The 21,217-nt window shown below is 46.5% G+C and overlaps 1 protein-coding gene across 1 annotated transcript in view; it reads right to left on the reverse strand.

Moving 5' to 3' along the window:
- The window catches only part of LOC119164990 (corticotropin-releasing factor receptor 1), a 181,937-nt gene that overhangs the window by 10,200 nt on the left and 150,520 nt on the right, over positions 1-21,217 (reverse strand). Inside the window, exons 9-10 of the mRNA XM_075868576.1 lie at positions 18,829-18,964; positions 6,546-6,587 (exon numbers count right to left, since the gene is read on the reverse strand). Of these exons, the coding sequence (XP_075724691.1) occupies positions 6,546-6,587; positions 18,829-18,964 (178 nt within the window). The remainder of the gene's footprint in view (positions 1-6,545; positions 6,588-18,828; positions 18,965-21,217) is intronic.

Consider the following 21,217-nt stretch of genomic DNA (forward strand, 5'->3'; position numbering starts at 1 on the left):
ATGCTTGATGTCGACAGGAGTCGAATGAGCGATGCAATGCTGGACGACAAACAGTGTTGCACAAAGCACGACTGGTCGCAGCTATAGCACGGCGCACCGTCGAGCGTCCATGTCGCTGCCATCTCTTTAAGCCTATTTGCCGATCGGGTCTCTCTTACGTAAAATGAAACGAAAAGAAAGTGGATAGTAGGGGGGGGGGGGTATGACCTGTGAATCTTTACTACCGTGCCTTCTTCTGAGGCGAAACGCAGCCTTTCGTGACGTAGCCGTGTAAATAGGTCCCGAGTGGCACATTCAATCGCGTTCGCACTTGAAGGAATAAAAAGGAGGCGCGACCGAGCGTGCACGTGAAAGCGAAAGAGAAGCCAACGAGCGTCTTATCGGGACGAGGACGGCTTACGATGGCGTGGATGCTGCTGCTTTCTAGGCTTTCGGGGTCTTCGACCACCGGCCCGGCGCGCTTGCATGTAGATTGCTCTTTGGTGCTTGGCGCGCACGCGGCATGCTGGGATGCGCTGGAACCACTCGAAGAGTTCGGGACCACGGGATTAGCGACATTCCGGCGGGGTTAGCGAACTGACGCCGGGCGTCACGGCTTGCATCCGCAGGCCTTTATTTTATGTTTTTTTTGCTGCACCGTTTTCTTTCTCATTTATTTCTAATGAGATTAATGTGTCCTCTCGGGAGTCCCGGACAGTGTAAACATCCAAAAATGCAGTGGAGGGGACAGCGAATGCAAGAAATAATGCAGCCTATGTTAAGGCCCACTTTACTGCCACCCTTTCACTGTTTAGAGAGGCAGCGCTGTATTACAATGCTCTTACTTTTGAATTAGCGTGCATGGAACAATTATATTGCGTTTATGTATAACGCAGAGATAGCGCTGATAATGATTGATTGATATGTGGGGTTTAACGTCCCAGAACCACCATATGATTACGAGAGACGCCGTAGTGGAGGGCTCCGGAAATTTCGACCACCTGGGGTTCTTTAACGTGCACCCAAATCTGAGCACACGGGCCTACAACATTTCCGCCCCCATCGGAAATGCAGCCGCCGCAGCCGATATTCGAGCCCGTGACCTGCGGGTCAGCAGCCGAGTACCTTAGCCACTAGACCACCGCGGCGGGGCCAGATGGCGCGGATAATATGCACAAATGACGACGACTCAGTGAAATTCAGACTTAAATGTCACCTCTATTCGTCATTGCTAAATCACCAAAGAGAACAACTGATTCGGGGGCCTCGAATGCTTTTTATATTGAGCTGTGTTAGGCTATGCTTTATGGGATAAAACGCTAAGCGCAAATTAATGACGTAGGATGAAGAAAGGAAGCACACACGATAACCGCTTCTGGTTTGTGTTCATTTTTGTCCAACGTCGCTAATTTGAGCTCAATGTTATTTATCATAATGCGATACCAACCAGCCCACCTAGCTATTCTGTTAGGCAGTGTAGGCAGTGGCATAGCTAAAGGAGGGGGGGGGGGGAGAGCGGTGGACTTATTGATTTTGTTTGCGACACGCACACATACAAGCACACGCTCGAACATACATAAGCATGGCTTAGCCCCCCCCCTTCACCCCCCCCCCCCCCCAATAAAATTCTGGCTACGTCCATGCTGTTAAGTTATGTTGGTGCGTGTGGCCGCAATAGATGCTTAACGACAGGTTGTCTGAAACATGTAAACGCATTGCTTGAGGAGATGCCATGGTCTTTGGAAAATTAAATTTTGACTTCAGCGTCTAGAATAATAATAAAAAAAGAATCATTAGTTCGAGAATCAAGGTCTAACGTCACGTGAACGAGGAATTTCACTCGGCAACCACCGCGCAAATTCCGATCATCTGCTGCGTTTAGAAGCAAGGAAATCTAATATAACTGTTGAAACTGATTTCATTATTTCACATGCGTTACTTTCAAGACAATGACTAGGAGTTGAGAAATAAAAAAAGCAGCACTCGCTTTTCATCTGTGCAACACTATGTCTAAAAGAAAATATAACACGTCTTCAAACTTTTCCCTTGAGATGTTTGTAATGAGGACTTGATGTTCTCTACACTGCTTTAAAATTTGCCTTATTCGTGAGTGAAACCTTCCCAAAACCCTAATAAACGTTTTAGGGACGTTATATAACCTGAAAATTGATATATACATTATGTTAGATGCACGCTCATCTCCTCCGAGCTCCGTGGATGGCAGGGCAATCTGGTGGCATCAAAAGGAGCAAACCGGTCGTACCACGTCCCTGCGTTCTGAATTTCGACTGGCAGATGCGAATTAAAGGCGTTCTTTTTCACGTTTACGCAGTGGTTTCTCGCTCGGTTACGACGAGGACCGAGACACAGTTTGCTATAAATGTATACTATATAGTGTAACTCTGGCGCTATGTGTCTGTGAGAGCTGCACTGGCTGCACTAGTCAGCGAGCATGGGAATGATGGGTAGTAGTACATGGATTTGTCTAATCCTCGTAAGTTCGCCTCGGTTTCGCTTCATGTGGCAAGGAGCTGCTTTGTCCCGAGGCGAGGATCAGCAAAAGTTTAGCAGTGATGCTTCACCACCTTAACCTTTTAGGCTCACCGTGTCACGATGTTGAAAGTGGTTTGTTATTTTATTAGAAATGGCCCCGCCGCGGTGGTCTAGTGGATAGGGTACTCGGCTGCTGACCCGCAGGGCGCGGGTTTGAATCCCGGCTGCGGCGGCTGCGTTTCCGATGGAGGCGGAAATGTTGTAGGCCCATGTGCTCAGATTTGGGTGGACGTTAAAGAACCCCAGGTGGTCAAAATTTCCGGAGCCCTCCACTACGGCGTCTCTCATAATCATATCGTGGTTTCGGGACGTTAAACCCCACAAATCAATCATCATTTTATTAGAAATGCAACCAAAACACTGCAATAAACAAATCCACGAGTTTGTTCGAATCACACAAGCAGGAGGACTAGGCAAATTTATGGGCTACACATAATTTCCATGGTCGCTTAACGATCGCACCAGCGCCCAGAGTCCCCTCTATAGTTAATAGGGAGTTTTAGAATAGCGCACCGCGAGCCCTGGCGGTGCGGTCGCTGCCACTGCGCATGCGTCGTAACGCGAGTCGGCGTTCGCGGACCGCACGCAGAAAATCCGAAATTGCGTGCGGCGATCGCGGCCGGCATGTGGCCCGCAAGCGCTGGTTTTGAGGCTATGGTGTCGCTGCGATCGTGCGTTACGGTTTGCAGCAGGGCAAACGCTATTCTAAAACTCATATGGCGCCCGCTACGCCCACAACGCCCGTCGTGCTTGCAAACGGTATTCTAAAACACCCTAATGGTAAGCTCGATCAGTCGAGGCACGACGGTACTCAATACCGGAGCAGGCACCCAAGAAATGCACTGTAAAATATATTTTGCAGGTCAGAGTCTGCACTGTTCAATTTGGCGACCTAGAGGAACAGTGGCGTAAAGAAGCGTAGCAGCTGGAGTTTGACGCGGTGCGCCGCGCTTATCGGACGAGACGCAAGAACGGGAGTGCATGCATGTTCTTCGGTTACTTTGTGGTCTCCATCAATCTGTTGTCACCACTTTCGACCCTTGTACTCTCTCTTTTAGGGGCGAAGCTCTTTATAATGGCACCCGTTCATTCCTCGTAGCCGTTATAGTGTGTAACAAGTATAGCATTTTGACCTCCAAGGTGGTGCCGGTGAGAGACTTCTTCTGTGCGTTGTTGAAGAATAGAAAATAGTGCTCAATGTACATGTCAATGGCTGTTAATGGGAAATGAGAGACAGGAGCATTCGACTTTTAGTTAACGTGCAGGCTGCGATCACCATTAGCAGCCGTTGGCATGTACATTGAGCCCTATCTGACAAGAAAGGGTTGCTACGTTATACTCACTTAAGTGTAACCTCCTTAGCTTTAGAAAGGTTTAGCGAGCGTTGAGCCGCAGTGCCATGAATACAATGAACTTGTATATACCATGAATGAACTCGAGGTGGTTAAAAATGGGAAGTAGATACGAAGCGCAAGCCGTAACAAAGTAAAAGCCGAATTCTCCGCTTCTCATTTCCCATTAGCAGCCATTGGCATGCACATTGAGCACTATCTGACTGAAAAAGTTTGCTACGTCATACTCGCTGGGCGTAACCTCCTTGGTTTTCGAAAGGTTTAGCGAGCGTTGGGCCGCAGTGCCTTGAATACAGTGAACTAGTATATACCATGAACTCGAGGTGGTTAAAGGTGGGAAGGAAGACCCGAAGCGCAAGCCGTAAGAAAGTGTGCGTGTGCCACCTCTCGTTTAGTCCTTGGAATGTCCTCTGGATGGTGGTGCTTTTATATGGGGAATATAAGATGAAAAGATGCGAGATGGTGGTACTTGGAGTGTTGAATAGATGGACGAACGGACACACAGACAGATGCGTGGATGGATGCATGAACGGACGCAGGGGCGGATGCATGGACGAACGCAGGGACGGACGCACGAACAGATGCAAGCGCGGACGAGCGGATGGACGCATAGACGGTCACACAGACGGACGGAAGCAAAAACGAATGGACGGACGAATGCTTCGCCCCACTCTCCATCATTCACTCCGTGGATATGCTGCCATTTTTTTTTACTAATGGAGCCACTTGTTTCTAACGTCTCTACCACAGCAGCATTCACAAAGCACTGGGTCGACTGCGAAGTGATCATGACTGTCAAAGCAATGGGCGGGCCGCCTCGTCTCTGCTGATATGTCCGAGCCTAGACATCACACTAGAGGCAGGTGTAAAAAAAAGAGTAAAAAGCTTGTTGAGCAGTAACAAAGATTCAGACACATGCTGTTAGTGCACGCAGCGCAAGCCTTTCTTTTCACACTTGGGGTCGATACCGGGGAACGTCAGAATCTATACGGTGCGGGGGTTGCGACGTGGAATGAAGCCAGCGAGATCGACATCGGTGATAATGCAGCGGGAGCTTCTTGATTTGGGTGGATTGTTGCCCCGTATCGAACCACGGTCGGCAACTCGAATTTAGTTCTTCATTTGACAGAGTTGAGCACTGCGCCTCTGCTCGTCTCAAAATGACGCGGCGCTTCTCAAGAATCGCGGCAGATTATCGCTGATACGCAGCTGCTTGCTCTGCCTCCAGACGTCGCTCCCACTGACTTGCGTTCAGTGAAGGGACGTTCTAGAATACGGGGAATGTTTGTGTTCCTTCTCGGCACATGGCTTTCGACCACCACCACCACCTAATGTGCCGCTGTTTTGTGATTTCGTGTGGAAGCTACTAAAGCACGTGGTTTTCGTGGCTGGCGACAAACTTTACTCTGGTACAGCTGTGTCGAGAATCTGTGCGCGATTACGGCAAATCGTTGGACCGGCACTCACGTTGCTTCCGCGGAGCTGGCAGAATTTCCGAATGCCCACTGTCAAGTAGCACCCTTCCAGAACGCCGAGGTAAGCGTAAGCGAATTTTTTTACCAGTGCTCTCGCGCATCTATAGTTGTTCGGTTGGAAGCTGTCGAACGGGCGAATGGAGGTTGAGAAGAAAGAAAACTAGGGGGAAACATGGTGCCGAGGAGTTAAAAATGGCTGGCACTATCGTCACCAAAAAAGCCGCGTTGGAACACCGTGCACCGTGGCGGGACGCGAGCTTTGTGGTGTCCCGTTGGTATCGGCAGTTCACCCCATGCTGGTTCCTTAGCCATTCGTGCGACAGAGCCGAAACGTTGCCCGCCGCGGTGGAGCTGTGTTTGTGGTGCTAGGATACTAACCCTAAGGTCGCGGGATCGTTCTCGACCGGGGAAGTCGCATTTCGGAGGAGGCGAATCGGTAGAGACCTGTCTACTGTCCCATGTCTGTGCAGGTTAAAGAACATCAGTTGGTCGAAATTTCTAAAGTGCTGCACTACGACTTTTCTGATAATCGTATCTTGTTGTTGGGACGTAGAATCCCAAATATTATCATCTTAAAACGTTTCAGCAACGTCAGTATCACACAAACTAAATTAATCACCGCATGATTATACCACCTTGACTCCATCCGAGTCACCTTGTTGGAGCCATGTTGTGCGTTCATAAGGTCACGAGCCAGTTATCAAAAGCTTCGGCCAGCCGGCTGGCTGGCCGAAGCTATTGATAATGCGCCATGATACTGCGCCATGACAGGTATGCTTATCTGTGAGATGGCTCCCATGGCACATGACGTACACTGATGCTAAACGCTTTGAAGATATTGTGTGGCAAGGGTTAGCTTACAGTGGCCGCTTCGCGACAACCCCGGTCTATCCCAATAGTGCTGACCACGTGCTCAAGTCTTTTTTTCTTTCACGAACAGTACGTGCGCATGACATGATCAGAACCCTTTTACCAAAAGTATATCCTAGGAATATCGCAAAATAATTGCGGCTTCTGCAATGCAGGTGTCGTAATCGCCGAGATAATCGTATTCAGTGATTTAAAAAGAATATTGCAATTACGCTAAAATTACGCAGCATCTATGTCGGACGACAGCTGCTCCTAAAGTCATGACTTCAGACGATATGGTTCTGATTACGGACCTAGTATGAAACTGTTCACTCACCTCCGAGTTGACGAAGCAGTAGAGGATCGAGACGGAGAGGCCCTGCGAAAGGAGAAAGGAAGAGAGAGCAAAATTCAGATATGTAAGTCAGTTATTAGTCGCTCCGTAAAAGTAAGGAGGCTTATAGGATGGTAATAGCCTACACTGACGATATTGCGCCACGGAGCTCTTTGCTCGATCTATATATGCAGTTGTGATCCGTGCGCTCACGTCGGCTTACCCTCGGCGGCAGTGTGTGCCGACCGTCGCTGACGAAGCACAAAAGCGCGAAGGGGCATCACCATCGGAAAACGCATCGTTACGAATTGGTTGCCCTAATATTATTTGTCACACTTCATATGACAGTGCAGAAACGCTCATCGTTAATCTGTACAGGTTATTTCACATGTAACTGCTCCTTAAAAAAATCCGCAATTTCAAGTTATTACCGGAGTCTCCGATGCAAGTCACAATAAAGGCCGACGAAGTGTATCAAGTACGCTTCCGTTGAATGATTATATCTGACGTTTACTATAGATCATACCTACGTGTTATCAAATTTATACGAAAACAAAGAAAAAAACTGAAGAAATATGTTAGTTTTAGTATGGGGCACTAATGAATTACGGACTACTTTCCCCCTTGATCTGTATACCCAAACTAGTATTATGCTGCAAGCTTCATGGAAGGGCAGACGAAACATGGTGCTTCATCAGCTCGGAAACTGCTGCAATGGTTGCCTCTAATACACTATCTAACGGACACCACGCTTTTTATTTCTACAACATTAGCCCCGCCGCGGCGGTCTAGTGGCTAAGGTACTCGGCTGCTGACCCGCAGGTCGCGGGTTCAAATCCCGGCTGTGGCGGCTGCATTTCCGATGGAGGCGGAAATGTTGTAGGCCCGTGTGCTCTGATTTGGGCGCACGTTAAAGAACCCCAGGTGGTCGAAATTTCCGGAGCCCTCCACTACGGCGTCTCTCATAATCGTATGGTGGTTTTGGGACGTTAAACCCCACATATCAATCATATTTCTATAACATTAAACCTAGTTTGCAAGCGATTAAAGGAGGCTTAAAATGGCGTTTAATGCCCCAGACCATCAAATTAGTTTTTTCCTACTGGCGTTTTCACGTACTTTCAATTGTTAAAAAGTTTTGCGCAGTCACGTTTATTTCTAAAGACGACGTAATGAGCAGCCACTTTTTTTAAGGACATGTACGGGTGAACGTATAGAGAACTGAAGAGAACACTGTGGGGAAATCGAGTAGCCGATAAAGTTAACGTCAATCTCTCCTTGCTAATCGCTGTTTCACAGATTAGGTTAGAATGAAAACGTGCTCGGGAAGCTTATATTACTAGATAAACTTTTTGAAGCAATCATTATCATACATGAGGTAGTCCTACTGCAGGCAATATAAATGAATATAGAAACAGCCACCTCACTCTTTTTTCTCATTCATTTTGTGTCTGACAATGCGGCAATATATGTTCTTGTAGATGTGCCACACTTCTTGTTCATGGCTTGTTTAACGGGAAACATCAAACCAAAGTGAACTATAGCGTGTATCCGTATTAGCGAAATTGCAACTCTGTCTTTCATGCACCGAGTTACGCACAAATATTGTTACGATGGCGATGAAAAAAATCCGTAAAAAGTGTGGGGATACTGCTTCACTGCATAAGAGCGTTAAAACAGCTGAGACAGAACATCCCCGTAAACAAGATGAGCTCCAGCCAATACTCGTGAAGGACTAAAAAAAAAAGAGCTTTTAACGACTGAGTTGTTTCAAGGACGCGATTGTATAATGAAAACGGCCGCTGAGAAGCAATCGGATCGACAAGGTTGGGCTAAAAAAATAAAAATAAAAAATACCCATGTGATTACAGGAAATATTATTAACCATAGAGAAAGCTCTCGTCTTATCTTTGTTCCTTTTCGAGTTGAAGTATATTCGAGCCGAAGGAGTTGCTGAAGCGCGGTGCCGTTTAACCTTTTTTCCTGCACTGAATACCTTTAAACTTATTTCCAGAAATGGGCTTCCTTTCGTGTCACCTTTCAAGATGAAACGGCGCCTTCAGGGACACTTCCGGCATTGCATCCCACGCAAATGATCTTGAAAGCACTTCGTGCAATAGAATACTTTTTTGGCATATATAATATTCCCGTCTCCATGACGCATACCTATAGTAGCGATAGCGACCCGCTATCACGTGCAACGTGGAAGCAATCCATCAATTTGGCAGAGAAAAGAAACTTACGTGCAGTATATTCCGCGGTAAAGGCAAGATAACGCATTGAGAAGTTCTCTTCCCAATCGATACTTTGCAAGTATAAAGCGATCCTTAGTAAGATCGGTGTGCCGCTTGAAAGCGTACGGCTATAACGGCGTCAATGGGCACTCTCAACGTGGCGTGCCACCTAGCCGTCAACAGCCGAGCCAGCGGCGCCTGTTGAAAGTTCCCTGAAACACGCATGAATAGAGTATACCTTGGTGTTTGGTAACAATGTGGCCACAGTGCCACAGTTTCTACGCTACCCGCGGGAACTACAGCCAAAAGCTTTTTTATGTTGCTATGCGACGCTACTGCAGACAATGTAAAAAATAATCGCAAAATTCAACATATATACATTTGATGACTGCCTTTCAAGTTTTACCTTTTAAGCATTTATCGTTGTCAAGGCTACCACAGACTATAGGCACCTGACAGTGGACCAGAAGGCACAACGAAGCTTTTTGGGCCACCTCAGCATGTTGGTACCAACCACCAGGGATACCAAGAAAATGAAACTCTCGCTGAACACATTGAGAAGCTGAAGTGTCAATGCCCTTTTTTACGCGTTTTCAAAGAAGGCTTCCTGGGCGCTGACATAATCAGCTGTGACCCCTTGCTCACAACTAAAAAAGAAAATAATATGCGTGGCCAAGTCTAGTTTTGTTGCGTCTACTCGCTAGGCTTTCCGTTGGAAGACTTGGTTTTGCTGCGCCTACTCGCTAGGCTGTGTGTTTTAGCGCTACCATCAGATATCGTAAACTGCATTGCCGGGTGCCTATAGCCACAGCTACACCACAGTCTAGCTAGTTCCACGCAGTGCAAGCCACCGGAAATCGACGCTGTTGAACGTTTCATTCCCTTCCACTATCTTCTTCGATGTTGTCCCAAATACGTTTAAGGCACTTCTCCCATACCAGAAGCTAAATCTTGATTGGTTGAGTCTGCCTTACCTCACGCTGCTCATGCCATCCTTCATCATTCACGATGAACTCGATCGCTCTTTCGTTGCACTTACTTTAATTCAGCTCTACGTAAGCTTCGTCAAATGAACCCCCCTCCCCGCACCCGTTTAGCCCACACATAATATTAATCACGTGACCCCCTTTCCTGTGCTTCTTTCATCAACGCCCTCTCCATTGTGATCATGTGACCAATATTTATTTTAGCGTGACCACGTCAACAAGGCCTAAAGCACAGGGTCAACCTAAATAACTTCACTGTATCAAAAACAACAAAGTAAGAAAAAACCACGGCTAATCCCGTTATATATAGGAATCGGCATAATACGAAAGTGAAACGTGTCTTTACGGTAGTGTGCATTGTTCCAGCTGCAGCTTGTGAAGTCACATTAGGAATGGCAAGTATATCGAAACTTGCAGCGCTCACCTCGAGCAGAAAGCAGGCACGAAATCAGCGTACACAGGACGAGCGCGGGCTAACAACTGTCACAGCTCGACACTTGAAGCGCGCTGATGAAACAGAAAGACGCACGAAACGAGTGCGCAAGTATGCACAGGACATGCGCCAAGAAATCTTACATTTTTTCCTGCGTCATTTGTCAGCAGCACGCTCACTTCGTAAACATGGCCGTGGCAGCGTGCGAAGTGACCTTCGTCCTTTCCCAAAATACGAGTCTGATAAGCATGCACGCAGGAGAGGACACGCTCCGCGGAGGCGGCGCTTCGTGGAGGCGACGACCTTTAGAGCGCGCCCAACGTGAGCCTGTCGCGCCATCTCGCCACTGATAACGAAACGCGCTAAAGCTTCGAAGCTCCGAGGACAACCAAACGGTGTAGGACGTATATAAATCGCTTGCCGTTGGCATCCCACACAACGACCACCCTGTGGCGTAGTGGTTAGCGCCGCGCGCTGAGAATCGAGAGGTTGCTGGTCCGATTGCGCGCGGCAGACGCTTGCCTTCGGGATTTTATTTGTACAGCCGCGGCCACGTCTGTGTAGAGCACGCGAACAGCTGGTTTTTGCTCTGCGGGGCGAAACCTTGGGGCAGTATCAGACTGTGACGTGGTCAGCCTGACAACTGGGCCGTGCATGCTCCTGATACACCACTTCAGAGCCCGAAACTGCCTCAAGGTTACGGCCTGCAGAGCGAAAACCGGCCTCTCGAGCGATCCACATAGACGTGGCCACGGCTGTACAATCTTTTAGTATATAATTTTTAACGCCACTTCCGTGACGAAAGTACGTCATCGGAGCCGTGGTAAACCCCGGCATAAAGCACTTTCGTGCTGAAAGCCTTAGCAATAAAACGCGCTTTCGGCAGCAGTGGTGACGCCAGTGGCTGCAGTGCTTGGCTGCTGACTCGAAGGACGCGAGTTTGATCGCAGCGGTGGTATTTTCAAGGGGGTAGAGAATGCTAGAGGCACCCGCAGCTATAGATTAATAGCTGAATGGTCAAGAACACCAGGGGGTCAAAATTACCGGAGCCATTCTCTACGGCGTGGCTCATATTGATATGGTGGTGTTTGGTAAAAGCCTAAGAAAATTTTAATAATAATAGCGCGCACATTGACTACAATTTCTCGATCTTATTGTCCTCTTAGTAATGGTTCGAGCTTGCGATAATCAAACCCGTGCTGAACTCTGGTAACGCAGCTGCAAATAAAACGATGCTGCAATAGCGTAAGCGCTTATAAATACACCGTTAACGATCACAAGTTTTAGAAGTTGTCAGTGAAGTAAGCAACCTGTTTTCGTGCTTTTCGAAATAATAATAATAATAATAATAATAATAATAATAATAATAATAATAATAATAATAATAATAATAATAATAATAATAATAATAATAATGTTATTGTTACGTTTTAGCCTAGCTATGAAGTACGTTAAGGTCATCCGCAATCTATCTTCAATACCTCCGCAGCAGTTGTATGCAGTCCTAAACATTCTCTTGGCAATAAAGAAAGACTTTATCAAGATGTGCTTCAATGTAGCGAAAGCGTTAGGTCTTTACTTAAAGTCAACAAACCTGAGCGACCGCCTGTAGACTGCGTGTGCTCCCCCGAGTGTGCTCGTGATTGTGTGTACCTTCTCATCTCTCCACAAACTCTTTTCTTCCCTTCATCCCTTCCCCAGTGCAGGGTAGCAAACCGGATGGGCGTCTGGTTACCCTTCCTGCCTTTCCTTTCATCTTTATCTCTCTCTCTCTCTCTCAAGTGCTCGGTTGTGCAAGTGCTCAGCGTGAAGTGCCTAAACACCAGCGGCCGTACTATTGCTTGATTATTTTATACATATTCACTTGCTTTTAATGATTGCTACCGTTTAATGGCTAACCCTATGTATATTTGGGATCATGCCATTGCGCCTGTCTATGGCAAACAACCCCTTTCTTCCCATCACACACCCCAACACAAGAAATGAGGTGACATTGCGAAATACGGCCACTGATTGCCCTATAGGAGAACAGTCTTGCAAATGTACAGCAGCGAACCTTAATTGATGACTAATACTTAATGAGAGTTTGGGCACCTACATGTGTTTGCTGTTGTTTTCAAGTGCTGTTTCAAGTGATGCAGCCCGCTCAGCCCATGAAGGAACCCGTGTGGTCCCGATTCCTCTATCAAAGAATGATGCAGCAAGACAACTTTACCTGCTGGCTCGAGATCTTACACGCACGTTCTGGTCGTCTACCAGCTTCCAAAGGCGTCAATTTTATGAACTGGATCCTTCGCTTAAGATAAAGCTACCACCACAACTTTCCCGCTCCGATGCGACACTGTTATGCCGCCTTTGGTTGGGTGTTGCATTCACAAAAGTGTACTCCTTTCGCATTGGTATGGCAGACACTTCTGCATGCGACTACTGCGGAGCTGAAGAGACCATTGAACACGTCCTGTGCAGCTGCGCTTGCTACGACACACAGCGATGCCAGCTCCGGATGGTTTTGAATCAACTTGATTCCACACCATTTTGTGTGCAGAAGATTCTAGGACCTTGGGCATCTGCCTCAGTTGCGCAGAAAGCGACTAAAGCACTCCTACTTTACTTAATGTCAACAAACCTGAGCGACCGCCTGTAGACTGTGTGTGCTCCCCCGAGTGTGCTCGTGATTGTGTGTACCTTCTCATCTCTCCACAAACTCTTTTCTTCCCTTCACCCTTCCCCAGTGCAGGGTAGCAAACTGGATGTGCGTCTGGTTACCCTTCCTGCCTTTCCTTTCATCTTTATATATATATATCTCTCTCTCTCTCAAGTGCTGAGATTGTAAGCTAGGTGTGACAATAATAGCCGATTCTTGTGCGCCAATGCTGGCTCACTTGCGCACAACATATTAGCCAGTTAATCCACCTATGGTTATACAACGGCGTCAGTGTAAGATGATGGATGGCAAGATGGATTTTTTTGAAGGCGTCAACGTTTGATGACTTTATTTTGGTTCAGAAAAGACGCTAGGGAGATCCCGCGCTACCCGGATACTACCACTTATAGGGACCACCAAGCGGAGCTTGGCGGCCTGTTCACGGGCACTCTACGCGACCAGGGTTTGATCGTTGAGTTTGTCAACATATTGCGGCAACTTTGTTAACTGCAGCAAGCCCGAGTTTCTAGACAATCTCATGAGCTTGAGTCACGTCATCTTATTTGTCTTACGTGAGTCAACAGTTTTCGGCGAGCACGTCGACAAACCAGTTTAAAACGTTTGTCAATCTAAACTAGAAGACAAATCGATTGGCAAGAGCGTAATTGGTGTTTGTTCAATATCGACACTGTTCTGCCTGCATCTGCAGAAAGTTTTCACGCTATAAAGAATCAGAAAACGCTATCGTTAGCCATCTGGGATGTGTGACGTGTCATTAGATGTAACCCGGCTAATAAACATCATTACTTTACGGTCAACATTATTCATAAGAGGAGAATAAATTTTGTGAGTCCGGCAAGTACGTATGTTAACGGCACGGGGACACGCCACACGTATGTAATGATGCGAAAAAATAAATGCATTTATCAACCGTTTCTACATTCGCAAACCACCGAAAAATTAATTTCAACCCGTCAGCGAAACGCGACGCGTATAGACAACGCGTGGGTTTACGTGCGAACGGTCGCATGTATTGTGTGCTCAGGACGATGAACTCACGTGGCGCATAGCTTTACACAGATCTCGTTTCGTAACCAGCGGGACTATTTGCATAAGCAATGCGCACCCCAGCTGCGAACGTGAATGCGATCGCATGCGGCTTTGATGCGGATGAGCCGGCCGCATCATGCGTCTCCCGCATTCTCGATTCGCTTCGTAATCTATGTGCACCAAATCCAGATCCCGCGTGGTAAACAAAGGGTATGTGAACAGATGTGACCGCAGCCGCGGGAGCCAATCTCGTTCCGAGTCGAGGTTGCCGTTTCACATCATCTTCATCTGACCCGCATGAGCGGCGGCAATCGGCTTTCACCCCAAAACTGCCATTCTTTTCTGTGCGCGACATTGTGTGTGTGTGTGTGTGTGTGTGTGTGTGTACGTGTGTGCATGCGCGTGTGTGTGTTGTGTGTGTGTAAATCGGCTTTCATCCCCAAACTGCGATTCTGTTCTGTGTGACATAGTGCGTGCGTTCATTCGTTCATTCGTTCGTTCGCGCGTGTGTGTGTGTGTGTGTGTGTGTCTGTGTGTAGCTCGTGTGGTATGCGTATTTAGCGCACGTTAAAAACTTTTGTTCAGTAACCCATGTTATCTGGTGTGCTCCGGCTGATTCCTAATGAAGGGAAATTGATACACATTATTACGGGCCTTCGCGGTTTCATTACAGAACAGGGTGGCAGAAAGGAACATTGCACATGTGTTGTGCGGCGAGGAAGGGCAGATTATGTGGCCACAGATGCCTGGTCTGAGCTGTCGCTTATGGGACTTAATGAGAAACAACTCGTGCTGCGGATCGAGTGGTCTGAACATGCCACGGTCGTGACATAGTGAAGAAAATCAAGAAAAAAAGAATTTGTAAGCGCGATTGCGCCTTATATTTAGTTCGGCCTGACAATAAATGAAAGAGGGAAATCATCTAAAAGAGCAAATATCCGAATGCAGGGCGTGCAATTTTTAGACAATAAAAATGCAATGATGGTTACTTCCTGCCTTTATCGCACATGAACTGCTTCCCACCTGGAAGCAGAAAGACTTGGCCGGAGTAAAAGAGACATTAAAGTAATAAATTAGAAGGAACTCGCTAACTCACTTCCTTATTATTGGCATTATGGCAGTTGTAGTCCTTGAAAATTAATGACACTCTCATTTTAACAGCGAAATATGAGATCACAACACGGGTCACGTGCGCGCCGTCCGCCGCCGCCGGTGTCCGTAACCACACTCGCACGAAGCAAGAAAATCAACATTACTTAGGACACAATGGGATTCGAACCCGGTTCCACTGCGTGCCAGCCCAGTACTCTACCACTGAGCCCCGTTGCCACTGAGCCAAATTGACCCTATAGGCAGACTTGACGTCGGGAAAAGAATCGCATTATTATGAGTAATAAAGCGTTTTAAAACAGCAAAGGAACAACCAGATGCACATGCCACATAATGCGAATTGCGCAACGAGTGGGTCATCGAATGATCCAACCCTCTAAAAAAGTTCACGTATGAGCGGTGGCGCATACCAGCCGTGAGGGATTGTGGTGATTACAAAAGCTTCTGGCGTAGTTGTTTATCGTCGTCAGCCACAGCACAACGATTTTGCACTTGTTTCTTGAGAGTGTGCAGCGGGTACCACGAAGAATGGCGAAAGATGGCGTAGTAAATTCCTGCTTAATACACGGTTAATGGCGTAGTGGGTACCCAGCAAGTGTGCTTGTTTGTAGCAGCTACCCAAAGAGTGTTAAAAGAACGCTCTGAAAGACCGCTCTTCTAGCTTTCGCTGTGACAGTGCTGCGAATTAGGCGCTGGCTTGGTGGTGTTTTGAATCGCAAGTTTTGCACGAAATTTCAGGTATTTATAGCTTAAATTTAATTGACATATCCCGACGGATCGAGCGTGCAGGAGCGTTGGATGCGTACCCACTCTCTCACGTCCGAACTAAACTTCCTGTAACAAGGAAGCGCAACTCTAATGGAACCATACAGGGTCGAATGGGATTCTCTAAGCTGTTTTGAGGTGCCTGGAACCACACGTTTATTCTTTTTTAAAAGACGATAGCCTTTCTTGGGGACCTCCGACGCAAGGCTTTTGGTCTGTATGTCTGTACGTTTGTCTGTTTGTCTGCTTCTAGCGGTACTTTAAACGGTACCAAAGTGGCCAAACGATACTCCGAATGGTCAAACCCATCCGCAGAACCCACCAATATTGCTCAAGATTCAGCGTTCATACTTGTTTGATTGTCAATTAAAAAGCAATTATTGTGCATATATGAGGCACCATAACAATGCTTGAATATTCTGTATATCTGCCTCTTACTAGAAAAAAACATACATAAGTAATTATAAAGACCATAGCGTTTATCACGTTGCACTCACCAGGCAACGCTTGCACGAAAAGGTAAGTGTTTCCAACGCTTTGCTAAGACGACACGGTGGTGGCACCTACCCGTCGCCTTGTGTTCTACACCTTACCACCTCTGAGACGGGCGCACCCGTCTTAGAGTCGCACGCTTCGTTTTCCAAGATAACTGTCAGATAGCGCTTATGTCTCATGTCTGACGTGACTTGATGCGCTCGTTCGCCTCCGCTGCACGCTCGAGGCACTCTAACGCAGCGCCTCCAGAATACTATTCAACGATTTTCTTGCGCAGAACATCAAATAAACGTTTTGCTCAATCTCTCCACACACAAGACTATTTCTCCACACGCAAGACGATATTTGCTGTGTAACGTGCAGATACGGCGCCACTTTTTTGTTTCCAAGATACACACACAAAAAAGAGAGAGGGAACTTCTGTGCCCCAAAGACATGAAGCTGGGGTTTAATGGTGGCAGGAATCGAGCTTTAAGGCCACTGCCTGCTTAGTAATTCAGGTGAGACTGCTACGTTTTGCCGATTCATCTGAAGCCGGGACGATGCGCTTTTCTGGTGAATATCCCTTGTGCGACGGCTAATGCCTACACCTATGAAACAAATTACGCTATTCACGAGCTGTTTGCTCAGCTTTTACAGGGGTCCAGCATGATGGCCCTAAAAGGCCGGAAGAAGCTTGTTTACCCGACTGGACTCCATGCTTCGTCACGTTTTCTAAAGCTTCCTTCGAATATTCGCGTGGCGAGCTTTCAGCCATCCAGATGGCTTTTGAGCGTGTGTATGTGTGTAACGTGCGTGCGTGCAATTACCATCTGCAGGGGCTAAAAAGAGCACCAGGAGTGTGGAATGTCATTTGATTACTTCTGAAGGAAGGATTCACGTGCCATGCGTGTAGCTGAAGTCAATGCAGTTAAAACGGTGTTAATGCGGCGCATCTAGACCTCGCTTAACTTACTGTGCTAGGCGTATGATCATCATCATCGTCATCATCATCATCGTCATCATCTTCCTCCTCCTGACTACGCCCACAGCAGGCAAAGACCTCTTCCCTGTTCAGCCTATCAACCCGCTCTTTTGCTCGTTGCTATTATGTTGTACCTTCAGACTACTTAACCCTATTGGCCCCCTTTAATTTCCGTCTCCCCTATTGCACCTTTTCCATCTCTTGGGATCTATAGACATATGAGGTTGTTGAAGGGAATCACAACTGCAGGTCAAAACGTGTGATTAGACCCTGGTGTAAATGAAAAGATAATGAATTAGGCAGTTTTAATCATCGCATTTCAAGTATGATTTATATTGCCACGGGATCGTGACGTGGACAAGGGGAGCAGACTACAAGTCGAATATTAAAGTGCTTATTTGGGCTGAACTTCGGGTCACGTAAAAAGAAAGTCAGATTACAGCAAGAAACGGTCACTGATAGCGGCGAGCAGAGCGTCGGCCGTCGATCAATTGACAATCGGTGAAGCGCGTCGGCATTTGTACGCGTGGCGTCGAACATTATAGCGTTATCGCTAGTAGCAGCGTAGGTTCCAAAATAATATGTAATGTCCGCGAAGTGGGCGTGATCTTAACAGACTATCTCCTATAATCGTGAACCTTCTAGAACAACGAGGCGCAGCTTGCACTGAGCATTCCAGACAGTCTTTGTGTCCGAAAACCGAATAAAAGATATAAGTAAATAAGAAACTGCCCTCGTGCGGCCCTTGTGGCAAATAAGGAAGCACGTCCTGCCACGGCGCATGCGCGAGCACAAACACAAGTCATTATTGCATTCACATCGCACTGCTTGCAGCGCGTGTACGACTTCGTGGTCACTGCAGGTCGAACATTTTTCATTTTAAATGCCTAATGGCGTTTTTCGCGTTAACATTTGGTGATTAGACGTGCACTGAACAGTAAGCTTTAGGTCGCGCTAAAGAAAAACGGGTACCGTAACAATTGGTAATCCTTTAGCGCAAGATTAGGACATCTAAGAGGTCATGCAGGAAAGCCAGAAGTAAAACTTTATGATAAAGTGATTCGACACGGGCATGTTATGTAATCGGACGTTTCCCTTTAAAGAGCGTTCTTGTTTAAATTTTCTCTTTATTAACTTAACGCATGGCTCAGAGTTTCTGGTGATAACTTCATTTCTCGTGCAGTTTTCGCGTAAGTACGCTTCTAAGCAAACATGACACGTATGCATGGCACGCAACGTAATTAAGCTAAATAGCTCCGCAGCTCACCATCGCATTATCTTGCTAAATTTAAGGTGAATATGGGCCCAAAAACAAATGGTTCACGTTAATTTCAAAATGCTATGAGAAAACTCCCCCCGTGTCGTTATCGCATTTGGTAGGAGTGCTAATAGCAGCGATTGTTACGAAGAAATGAGGTGAAGTTAAAGTAGTCTTGAGAAACGAAAGTGAAGCTCTCAATAGTCAGGACATATACAGTATTCGCACGCAACTGTCTGGCGAACATCCTCGACCTTGACAACTAACCAAGTTGCATCGCCGTATAATCGAGAAAGAATCGACCGAGAGTGAGTGGGGAGTGAATGAATGAGGGCGAAGAATGTTACCTGGGACGATTGGAGCAGGGCGTTGCAGATGACGTAGGCGCTTTCAAAATGGGCATCATCCCGAGGGTTGATGCAGAAGAAAAGGTGCGTGATGCCCAAGAGAGGGAACAGCAGGGCTGTAGCCTTGGACACCTTCCTGCAGTATAAGCGGATGCACTAACAATCTACTCACAGCCTGCGCATAGATGAAGACAGGCTGGTTAACCAAATGCTATTACCCGCTATGTTGCACTGGGGTGGGGAAATAGGAGATTAGCATTAGAGTAGAGAGAAATGAATGTCAAATAAGAGGATATGAAAGGAAAGTCAGTCACAGACGGAAACACAACAGCGTTCTAATTAGAGTCGTTTGACGTAAAGTCAGCCATATTGTGCAACGTTATTTCTGGAAGATGACATAGTCGACATGATTGCTTTCCAATCCACCGCATCAATCTGAAACAAGCCATATTTCACGCATTAACGCTTTCATTTCCTTTGATCCAACGTTCAGCCTCCGACATACACCAAGACACCACCTCGTTTACGCTACCGTTCTGTATATGTGATGGTTGGTCGCCGAGTTTACCCCTGCATATGCACTGCGCATAGGTGTGGGTGACACCACTGCCTTAGCACACTGCGGTGATGAAGGAGCGGTCGCATATCTTCTGTTCTACGTCCGGCAGTACAGCACACAAACACGATGCCTTGGTGATGTTCTCTATAGTTCAGACAACGAGCTTTTGAAAATAAAACTCTGCAAGAACTTATGGTCTGGCATCGCATGAATTTGCCTCAGTGGTCGGCGAAGACGACACTCAACAAATTTCAGGATAAACGACGCTTCTGCTGTAAATCGCTACAGAGAACTGGAAACTGATGCTGCCCCAGTCAATATCTTTAAGACCACATCAATGCAGCAAAATCTCAACTCCGATTTCTCTGGACTCCGTAAAATAATCGTGTGATTCGATACCCACGCTGCAAAGAAATATATCTACATTGATGCGAAAGAAACGCTTGCCGCTACACCTACGTCTCGGTAGAAGTTAGGATGACAGACATTTTTTTTCACGCCATACAAAACAAAATAATGTGCGGGAAAAGGTATCTCAACGTTGTTCAGCTGATCTGCATGAATGTGAAAACCACGAGAAGCGAAAGGTATTTTGTTTGTTCATATATATGAAAAAAAAAGACAGGAATGTATAGGCTGCATTAGAGACAGCATTACCATCAACAAGATAGTAGTACTGAACCCAAAAACAAAAAAACCCGAACAAATAAAAGAATAAAACAAGAGAAACATAATAGTAAGCATCAGTTTGAAAACAGATGTTGCAGACACGTGCGAAATTGTATATAGGAATGAATCGATGGCAGCAGCAATTAGTACCTAATAGCTTCGGCCCACCAGTGTTAACGTTTGCACTTTTGATTAATTCTCTTGCTTTAAGCCTCTGATATGTAGTGTATAGGCCTCTCATATACCCCCCAAAATTTACCTCCTCCACAAGCTTCTGCCATTCCTTTCTCCTCCTTCTCGAACAAGCTACGTGAAATGCTTACACTGGTTGCTGTCATGTTGTTTGAAAGCTTGCTTGTGTTATGCTCCTACCTACGCAAAAAGAAAAAAAGAAAGGAAAGAGAGAGTGAAAGAGAAACCCATACAAAATTCACAACCTGAGCACTCGTACAATTAGGTGATGCTCGTTTCAAAACTTTTCGTTTGGTGTAGTTAGCTTAAGGATAATACAGACACCGAAAATATTTTACCGGGTTGTGATTCATGTTGCAACGAGTATGATAGTCTATAGCTCTATATGCTGTCAAAACTTGAAGGGACACTGGTGCAAGCGTGAACAACCTTCGAGGTATCGTATGCTAGTATGGCGGTTTCGGTGAAGTTTCTTCGTATACACGCGATGCAACACTTCGTTTCCTGCTGGCCGTATACAGACTCGTTGTAGTGAAGCGCATACGGGTGAACAAGAATTAAGGAGGCAACAAAATTCACTCATTGAATGAGTACTGTGTGTATGCCAGTGTCTCCTCCCCCCATCCTTCCACAGTTTTGAGGAGGTTTCAACGCAAGTCACCTTCCCTTCCGCAATTAGTTTATTAGCCCCATACGTACGAATCAAACAGCTCTACCTAATATTTTTGTCTCGGTAACTTTGCCGCATTGAAAATAAAGTTATGGCTGCTGCTTTCAAGCGAGGGGTTATATTGTCAGAAACAACACAGTCTGAAATAGCGAGAGCAAGGTGCAAAACATCGTCTGAGAAACAGATTACAATGTCGTGGTTAGTAAAAAAGGTGAGTGGGAAAAAAACCGAAGTAGGTAATTAACCTAGTGATGCTCATATGACATTTCGAAAAGTGATACCGCTCGCACTCTTACCAT

This window comes from Rhipicephalus microplus, chromosome 1, assembly GCF_043290135.1.
Source record: "Rhipicephalus microplus isolate Deutch F79 chromosome 1, USDA_Rmic, whole genome shotgun sequence".
Classification (NCBI taxonomy): domain Eukaryota; kingdom Metazoa; phylum Arthropoda; class Arachnida; order Ixodida; family Ixodidae; genus Rhipicephalus; species Rhipicephalus microplus.